Raw genomic sequence first — 10093 nt, forward strand, 5'->3', positions numbered from 1 at the left:
CACATTTTAATTATCTAAAACATTATCCTGATCTCGTTTTTCATTTATTTTAGGTTTTTCGCGCAAACTCCACAAGGGCTAACAATGCGTAGCCGTTCCTACTTTAAAATTGATATTCTAGAAGGATGGATCAAGTCAACAGCACACACCGTCTCTTGTGTGATTGAAGAGTGAGACTTGACCGTTACTCTCATATTACACCCACAGCCCAAAAGTGCGGGGTGCGTTTTATTACAATTGACGCAAACCTGAATCCTCTGATCCACAGTATGGACACGCTAATCACTTGGCCAATCTCAGCCCTCCTGATCTCGTAATACACATTTTTAGCTCACAAAATTTTAGTGAATTCGGGATAATTTTCACTAATTCTCATAACAATGAGATTAAAAGGCGCATTTTTTCGTCCACAATTTTTTTTTCACCAATATGTAGATATATATACATATATTTTAATAGGACTCCATATTATGATATTCAGATTTATATCGTTTAGCCATTGGGTTCAGTGCCTGATTTGTAATATGTTTTTGCATAGACGATATCGCTGGAAAAAAAATCATGTATGTACTTTATACACACTGCAAGCATTAACATAAATAATTTAGAAAAATAAGGATTAATATATTTGTTTTACTTGTTTCAACTGCGTATTAAACTAATTAAACGTGACTTAACTTGTTTTGTCAGCAAAAATTAAAAAATGATACGCTCATACATTTATAATAGGAAGGTGCAAAATCACATCAGAAACAAAAATAAATAAAATAGTTTTTAAAATTTATTAAGAAATAAATACAACGTTAAGAAAATAATGTACATTAGAATACTCTCATTAAATGACATAATTAATTGTCTTCGCTATTTGAAGCATCAGAAGAAACCACGGATATTAACGTTACAAAATTATTGTTTTCACCAGTGTTAGTTTGGTTTTCCTCTTCCTCCAAATTAATAACTGTTACGTCATTGTTAAAACTGAGTTGTTTGGGAGTTCTAGGTCTGGAATTTGAAGGAAGCGTAGAAGACGAATGCATGTCGGGTGATCCACTTTCCTTGGTTTCTGCATGCTTCTTATGCTGAAGGTACTGCTTACACGTACTGTTCACAACCTTCCTAACGTGTCTGGATAATGGCTTTCTTCTCTTCCATCTGTTGTCTTGAGTTTTGATGTCTGCATCAGTAGTGCTGCTGTCCGAGATGGCCTCCAAGTAACCTAGCTTTGCCTTGTCAGAACTTTTGATCAGTGTTCCTTCATCTTCAGACGTACTTCCCACTCCATTGTTAATGAATGAGGGCTCATTGTTACAATTAACGATGCCATTATCATGTCTAGGTATTGAATTTGACCTTTGCACATTAACACGTGCAACATGAGTTGGTGTTCTGGTCAGTTTTTTTGTGACCTTATCTCTGTTGTTAGTAGGACTGAAAGTCTTGTGACTTTGATTATTAGTTTTACCTTGTTGTCTATCTTGTGAGGAGTTATTGGACTGGTCTTGCACAAGCTCATTAGAAATGTAGTCGTCGTTTACACGCGAAGTTAAATTATTAGAAGAGGATTCTCTCTCCTTCTGAGACAAACTTCTACGTTTCTCAACACAAATGTGTTTCCAATTGGCCATCTTGAAATGCTTGGTTGCTTCCAGGCCCTTCATAGCTCGACTAATCTTAACATGCCGGCCATCCATTGGAGTGGTCACAGAGGTTCTAGCTAAATCTACTAAGCAAGCTTCAATGGGGTTTTCTTCGCTAATATCACTTTCGTTATGAAAAGATGTATCAGTGCCTGAAGAGTAACCATTTTTGTTGAGAGAGTCTTCTGTAATGTCTGAGCACACAGTAGACAGAGAATCAGATTCTAAAGAACGACAACATACTTCTTGTCTTAAATTATCATAAGATGTATCACTGTCAGTGGAACTACAATGGTTCATTTCAGTACCATTGTTACAAACATCTTGAGGTATGCCATTAAGTTTATTGATCATCAGATGTTCAGCATCATCTTTCTTTTCTGCTTTATATGTCGTATCGTGTGATAACTCCTCATATAGAGTCACTGTTCTGTCAGAGCTACTATTTGAATACAAATTTTCTAAAGGTTGTTCAGAAGTTGTTTGTGACGATTCTGTGATGAAATTATCAGTTGCAGAAAAGGCAGAATCGTCAGTCTCTTGTTTCTGTAATTCAACTTCTATCATAGTTTTTGAATCGTTGGTTATGATAATATTACTTCTATCATTCACAATTTTATTATCTCCATTTTCATAGTCTTTTATGATCAAATGAATCGAATTCAAATCTTTTTGTGCGTTTTTACCATGAATGTCGTTTTCAAATAGATTTTTGTTCTTAATCTTCTTAGAAGAAAGAAGAATGTTTTGTGAAACATCTTCAAAAGAATGACAGGAGAAAATCCGATCATTGTTTAAACTAGTGGGTGCTTTATGTGACCCGTTCAAAGAAGAAACACGTTTGGCACTGTTTGGCAGTTCCTTCCTCTTGTGATTAGATCTCACCCCTTTCTTTAAAGTCCAATTTTCTGACACAGGGGACATAGTATGAAAATTTTTGTTATATTTTGAAGACATATCAAAATGTTTATTTAGCTTTCCAATAGAACCTCTGAAGTCTCTGATTAGCTGTGACAGAGGTGATTTCTCCTTTTCTCCATAAACATTTGAAAATTCATAATTCATTCCAGGTACTCTTCCTTCAGACAATTTTCTGGCCAGTCTATTGGACAGCTCTAAATAATCCTCTATGGATGGATGGTCACTGTCAGATGCACTTTCATCTCTACCTTTTTGGCTTTTTTTAGGGGTACAGCTTTCTTTATCATGGCAATTTTTTCTTCGATTTTTCATATTAAACCTTTTTAAAGAATCTGAAAGTTCAGAATCAGAGTTTTCTACCCCATTTAATTTGGACAACAATAAATCCCCCTTCCGTTCATAAGTCATGTCCGGCTTCATAATTGATGAAGCATTTTCTTGTCTCTTATCTGTGATTTCACTTTCTGTTAACATTTTCTTACTCACTAATTGTACGTTCGTGGCAGATACAGCTTCACTGTCTATATCTGCATCACTCGCAGAGTTCTCAAGACTGTCATCAAACCTCTCACTAGAAGAATGAGTAGAATCGTCATCAAAATCATCTGAATTCCTTAACGCTTTATCTTGTTTAACAAATTTAGTAATTTCTTTGGATGGTGTAATGTTAGCGTTAGTTTCAATTGGATTTTGCTCCATTGTATCAACTAGCGAAAATGGTTTGTTTTCTGCTATTTTATCTTTTGTAATATCTGACTGTGGATCTTCATTTTCTTGGGAGTAACAATTATTCTGAAAATTTGTATTATCTTTTCTTGCTCCTGAATCATCCTCTAAAGAAAGCTTATGAATAAGTAGCCGTCTGGATATTCTGGAATTATCTATACTGGCAAAAGGAGAACTGTTATTGAGGGCTGTTTGTTTGCCCAGCTCTGTTTCAGTTACTATGGAGATATTTTCTGTTGAATTCTCAATAATGTTTTCTTTCCATTCTCCAAAATCATCTGGATTATTATCTCCCTGCTTCACTTCTAAAACTGGAACTTCTTTTTCGTCTTCATGGATAGCTTGTTGACCGTGAGTTTCTTGTAATCTTTTAATTTTTTCATAAAGATCGAGTCTAAACAAATCAAACTTGGACATGTTTTCCATAGTAGTATGGTTAGGCTTAGGAGCAGACGAAAACGAGTTCTCAGAATGCCGTACTTTTTGAGCTAAACCAATAGAAATGTTTAAAGAATTGAGACAATCTTGTGTTACATTCTGATTTTTCTTCAATCTGCTGTGTCGGGGAGGTGGTTGAGGTGGCATAAGTTCTTTTCCCAATTCCAGAGTCCCGAGCACACCACTATGGTAACATTCAACTTTGTCTTTCGGTTCAATACCTGTTTTATTTTCTCTTACAGGAATTTTCAAGCATTTGGATGTGTTTGGTTGTTCATTCCTTCGTTGTTTAAAGTCCCGGAAAAAATAATCATCTTCTGGAATTGTAATTAATGTAGGTTTGTAGCGTAAGTTCTGAAGGCGTTTTTTAGCTGTACCTATCATTTCTCGAATTCTCACAAGAATTTCCAAAGCAGGAAGTGGCGGTGACGCTAGCAATTGAGGGTCAAAATATTCAGGAATCAACGTAGGTTTAGATGGAGGTTTCTCCATTGGTTGTTGCTGCATACTATGAATCTGAGAAGCTATAGTTGTCTGGAGGGCTTGCTTTCCAGATGGAAAGGCCTGTCTATAGGACACGGTGGTGTCAGCAAAAGATGATCCAGCAATATTAACAGATTCAGTAGGTGTTAAATCCTAAAATAAAAAAATGTACTTTTTATAATATAATTTCACTAACATTCAACCTACATGCATTCAACCAACATTCATGCAGTGCGTTTGTTAATTTGTTTTTTTGTCTGCAAACTCCACCCATAGTTTTGGAATTAGCAGGACCAAACTTGGCAAACAGATTTGGGGTGGCCTGGGTAGAAGGGGTTCTTTTTTCTAAAAGGCATAAACCCCCATGCTAAAGAGGCTAAACTGTGCCCAGAAATTCACCCAGGTAAGATTGGAGTTAAGAGTTGGTTTCAAGGTTTCTGAGCTCCAATATGGGATCAAATTTTGTGTTTCTGTCTTTTCTTGAGATCCCCGGTGTTCATATCCTCACTCACATGAATATTCTTTATTACTAAGACTTTATCCTAAGAGTTTCTCAGTTTATTAATCTGCTGTGGAAATTTAAAATATAGCATTAAATACGTGATATCACATATTAAACAGTAAGTCACAGAAGAAGAAATGAACTTCGTCACACTACTTACGTGAACATGAGCCTCAGAAGGCAATAGCTGACTTCCTGACTGTTCATTTACAGTTTCCACATTCTCTTGTTTCTGGTCACTTTTCTGTATGCACAAAAAATATATATTGCTAGTTTAAATATAAAATGGAAAAATCGGGTAGATGTTATTCATATTATTGTTGTGAAAACAAAATTCCAAAGACCTAATACTGTTCATCATTTTACAGTAATGGCTGATAGCATATACAATATAAGCCTTAAAAATATCACATCAGTTAAAATTTTTATTTCTTCTTATAACAGATCAAGAAAAAAGGTTGAAAAACAAATATGATTTTATTTATATAAAAATAAATAAATAGAAATATGATACTTTGCTTGTTTACTTTTGGTATCTTATGGAAATTATGAATATTTATTGTTCTGTCATAAAGTGTGAAAACTCTTTCAATAAATGTGCCTTAGTCTACCTATTCGTATTAAGAGCCGAAAAAACCCTTTTTTAGTTATTTTTACAAAATAAGTATGATAACCTGTGCATTTTCTTCAGCAAGACTCTCCTCATCTTCACCAGTCTCTCCAAGAGATGTTCTGCTTCTTTGTTCCTTTGCTCTGTTTTTCCGGACCTTCAGGTAGACTAGGACAGCAAGGACGTAGATTAAGCCTAAGATTCCCACACAAAGACCGATAATGATAAACCTGTAGTTGCTGGGTTGTGGTGGAAGCTCAACTTCTTTTGTAGGTGTTCCTAATCCTAAAATAGCATAAAATATTTTTTACGATCAATATGTTATCATTACAACCAAATACCTCAAAGTACAGAATAAAATAAAAATAATTGCACAAAATTCACTGACTTAATCATTATTTAACTTTTATTTTTTTTCATTTGAGGATGGTTTACTTTTAAGTGATCTTCAATAAATTACTAACTTTGATGTGGTATAAAACAAGGTAATGAAGCATAGGATGAAATAACAACACACAGGTTAAATTTACTATTATCATTGAGACATGAAATAATTGTTCCTGTATGTGTTATAATTAATAGTATTATATTAGATTTAGTTCATAAAGAGTTGAACAAAATATTTACATCGTGTTTGCTTTATTTCAGAATGCAATAAAAACAGGCAGTGTGTTACCATAGGAAACTGAATGCAATAAATATTTTATAATTACATTTATATTTGTTATGCAATGTATGGAAGCGTATTAAATATCTTACATAAAAAATATATACTAACTTTCATTTATATTCCTCAAAAATATCACAATCTATGTAATTAAAAGAACAATGTGTATCAGTCAGTTAGTCTATCGTGTATGCGAGCTCGCTCACATGAAAACCCAATATCCCTATTGGCTAATTGTACAGTGGTACTTTTACGTTTATACGAGTGCAAAAGTAAACAACGTTTAACGTGTATTGTTCTATATGAGTGCAAAACTATGACGTTTATAACATTAACTTTAAAGACAGTTGCTTCATTAACATAAACAAACACACAAGGAAACATATTAAGTTAATTCTTTACCTTTAAATGGCTAATGAATAACATAATACCATTACATCTTAATACAAACTCTAACAGGCATCTAAAAATCGACAATGAGGCCTAAGTTTAAATATGCTTCTACGCGAAACAAGACTTTAACCGTTATATAATCTACGGCAATTAGACTTAATGGTCACTGCCACAACTTTACTCATTTATGATGCTCTACAGCTAACACATTGCGCGAAAGAAAATAATTACAGGTTTCAGGTAATATAAAATTGCAGTTTTAATACATATGCACCCAAGAAATTTACAAATAAAAAAAAACACGACGACAGTTGATTTTTACACTTCCTGATACCATAATTTTACAAATTCACCATTTCATAATTACTGTACATTTCCGACTATCTCAGTAGAGGCGCCTATAAATCGACAATTATGCCTAAACTTTAAATACACTTCCTACACGAAGAACGACTTTACCCGCTAGGGGAATACATATTACACCATTTCCGTTATTGGTGGCAGTAGACCCAATATTTTTGTTAATACTTTCGGGGAGAGTAAAAATTAATACTATTATAGAATGAAAAATAAAAATAAGTGATGTAGCGACAAACGAAAACAGTTTATTATTTTACATCGTCGCTTTATCAAGTATTCGATCAAGAAAAAATCTGAATATCTTGGTCAAAGATGGCGATTATCCAAAAAGATAAGGTATTTATACAAAAAATGCTGTGTACAAAAATATATTTCGTTTATAGTCATTCCATGTTCTTACACTTTTTTACTTTAAATCTAAATACAACTCCATTATCTGTTTAGTAGGTTTTTGTTTCATTCATGTCCAACTCTATAATACAACAGCATTATATAAATGATTTATCCATTTAAATCATATACCCTACTCACATATATAATGTTACGACAGCGGAAGTCACGTGACCCTGGCAACACGTCATGAGACTCTCGAAGGATCTTGACTTTTCCTCGCAACTCTAGTCTTTTCTAGGCGCCCTCTATTTTAGTATATAAGCCCAGCAAATAAAGCGGAGATATAATTGCAGACAGACAGATATAGAGACACATAATTGAGTCAAGCGAGCGGTAGTGACCGTAAGTAAAGTGCGTTGTAAATTATAGCGTGTGTTTAAGTTAAAGTGACTGTGGAAATTCTGTGTATTGCAAAGTTGTATTGAGAAAGAATAAACTAGTTTTAACTAAGAAATGACTTGTATAGCTGAAGTTCCTCGGAAAGAATTTATACTGGAAATTAACAAACGAGCAGATACACAACAATAGTATTCCACTTAATAATGCTGCATAGTGAAAAAAATATTTGGGCTTTGGCTCATGAGGCACACACAACACACGGTTTATGCGGAAGGTCGAAGATTCAATCCCGTCTATATACATTTTTCTTTCTTCATTTATCTATTTTGCTAACCAATGCTTCAGTAGTCAAATAATTTTTGTACATACATCGTAATAAATGGGTTATATAAATAGTGTTACGACAATTACTGTGTTTGTTGTGTCTCAGCCAACCTGACGAGCTCTGAATTGAACGAAACGCTTCGTCGGTAATGGATATGGGGAATGTAATGTAATTGGAAAGCTATTATTATACATTCTTCTAATTCTCGAAAAACTAAAAACTAGATAAAGAATGAAGTGCTAAAAACATAAAAGGCCTAATACTAATGTCTTATGACAAGTGTAGATGACTATAATCATGCTTCGCTAGCATGGAAAGGGCGTTCATAACAGAGTAATTGTTGTAAAAACATATTTTTGTACACAAACTGCACATTGCCGATTGTGTATTTCCATGTTCACGTGAAAACCAAGTACTGCAGAAATGATTCTCGCATGAAATAGCAGAATTTGGCTAGCATATAATTATGAATTGTACATTTAATGGTGAAAATTGTTGATTATGCTGTAGATATATATATATTCCTGCAGTGTTCTTGAAACTAATCCACTGTAGTGTGCTGTGCTCAGATGGAAAAGTCGGGCCTATGTCCTTGGTATTTTTCTACTTAATCATGTTTGAAAGATTTGTGTAATTACTCTGTGACATACCTTATCCACATGGCCGTTTTCTGAAAAAAAAATTAAGTATTGAGAGAAAATTGGATTTATATTTTAATTTGCTGTTATATATTGTTTGTTTGAAGTTAAGCACAAAGCTACATATCTGTGCTCTGCCCACCACGGGTATCGAAACCCGGTTTCTATCGTTGTGTGTCCGCAGACATACCGCTGTGCCACTGAGCACTGTTATATATGCTGGTAGACCATTATAAACTGTACTGAAGTGTCCATGATGTGAAAATGTACTGGTCATGCAAATTTAGGTGTGTACATGGTAGAGTAAGACGCCAAGTACTTACAGCAAATGTTAGACATATATTATGGTATGCAGATTAGGGAACGCCAAACTAATGAAATGGTAATGAAAGGGACACGTCTCATTTGTTTTTAATGATTTAAGTATATACCCATAAATTTGACCTATTTAAAACTCACAACTTTACTTGCACATGAAAGTTTATATAATTTGTAATTTTATAACTTGTCATATTTTTCTGAAGTCAACATCAGTTAAATATATCAGATCAAATGTAAATACCATTTTCATGCTTTAATCTGCATATGTCTTGTACTACACCTGTAATATATATGATTTTCATATAAAATAAAATGTTTTTCATAACTAAGTAAATTAACTTTGTTATGTCGACATTCAAAGGTAAATTCCACTATGGGGAATGATATTTAGTCTTAATGGCAGGGTGATCTTGAGAGCCACTGTTCTGATGAGGAGAATGTTAGCATTTCATCCAAAAATATTTTTTTCTGATTACAGAATAATAATATTAGTAAAATATCTTAAACTGGGTTTCACCAAGATGATAAATTGTCAGTATCATGGGGAATTCTTTTTTTTTCTTTACAATAAAAGACTGGTTATGTACATGAGTTAAGCTGCAATAAAAAATGGAGGATTGTTGGAAAATTGGAGGGTTGTTGCAAATTTTTTCCTACACTTCAAGCCTTTAAGTATAAGATCTAGCAGAGACCATTTGGAGAGAAAGAGCTCAGATCCAAAAAGATCTAGTATTAAGTGAAAGGAAGGGGGGGGGGGAGAACATGACCATTCGGTAAAAAGAGAAAAGGGGAGTCTTTAAAATAGTAATATTGTTAAATTTATTGTCTTTAGATCTAGTACAGTATATATAATGCATCATTTATGAAATAAGTATAATGATTTTTGTTACTTCTCGACTCGAAACAGAACATTGGCTTATTTATTCATCCAGTGAGTCAGAGGTAACTTTATGGACTTACAGTGCTAAAATCCAGGGTTTGAGTACCCACGTTGGACAGAGAGCAGACAGTCCCTTATGTATTCAAATTCGATTACGAGAAACCCACTTTGAGACTAATAATGCTTGGAGACGGCTTGAATGGGTAACGAAGAAAACTTTAATACAAGTTTAACATAACAGCAAATGTACAATGTTGCAACAAGATTTTGTCATCATGTGACCTCTTTGTTATACTGCATATATATATATATATCTGTGTTTGTGTCAGTGTAAACTACTTGTACCTGATGATGACAAAACCTTGTCAAAACTTTGTACATTTGCTGTTATGTTAAACTTATATTAAAGCGATACATGTGCCTCTTTGTTCCATACTGTGTATATATATATATATATATA

The 10093-nt window shown here is 33.7% G+C and overlaps 1 protein-coding gene across 3 annotated transcripts in view; it reads right to left on the reverse strand.

Annotated features, from left to right (window-relative positions):
• Positions 1–793: 793 nt before the first annotated feature.
• LOC106457759 overlaps positions 794–10093 on the reverse strand; it is a 69826-nt gene continuing 60526 nt past the window's right edge. For 2 of the 3 annotated variants that reach the window (XM_013917204.2, XM_022383793.1), the window contains exons 6-8: positions 5382–5602; positions 4868–4960; positions 794–4358 (exon numbers count right to left, since the gene is read on the reverse strand). In XM_013917204.2, coding sequence (XP_013772658.2) covers positions 849–4358; positions 4868–4960; positions 5382–5602 — 3824 coding nt within the window. In that variant the 3' untranslated portion in view covers positions 794–848. The remainder of the gene's footprint in view (positions 4359–4867; positions 4961–5381; positions 5603–10093) is intronic. The other variant, XM_022383792.1, reaches the window with a different exon arrangement.

The sequence above is a fragment of the Limulus polyphemus genome, unplaced genomic scaffold (genome assembly GCF_000517525.1).
Source record: "Limulus polyphemus unplaced genomic scaffold, Limulus_polyphemus-2.1.2 Scaffold371, whole genome shotgun sequence".
Classification (NCBI taxonomy): Eukaryota; Metazoa; Arthropoda; class Merostomata; order Xiphosura; family Limulidae; genus Limulus; species Limulus polyphemus.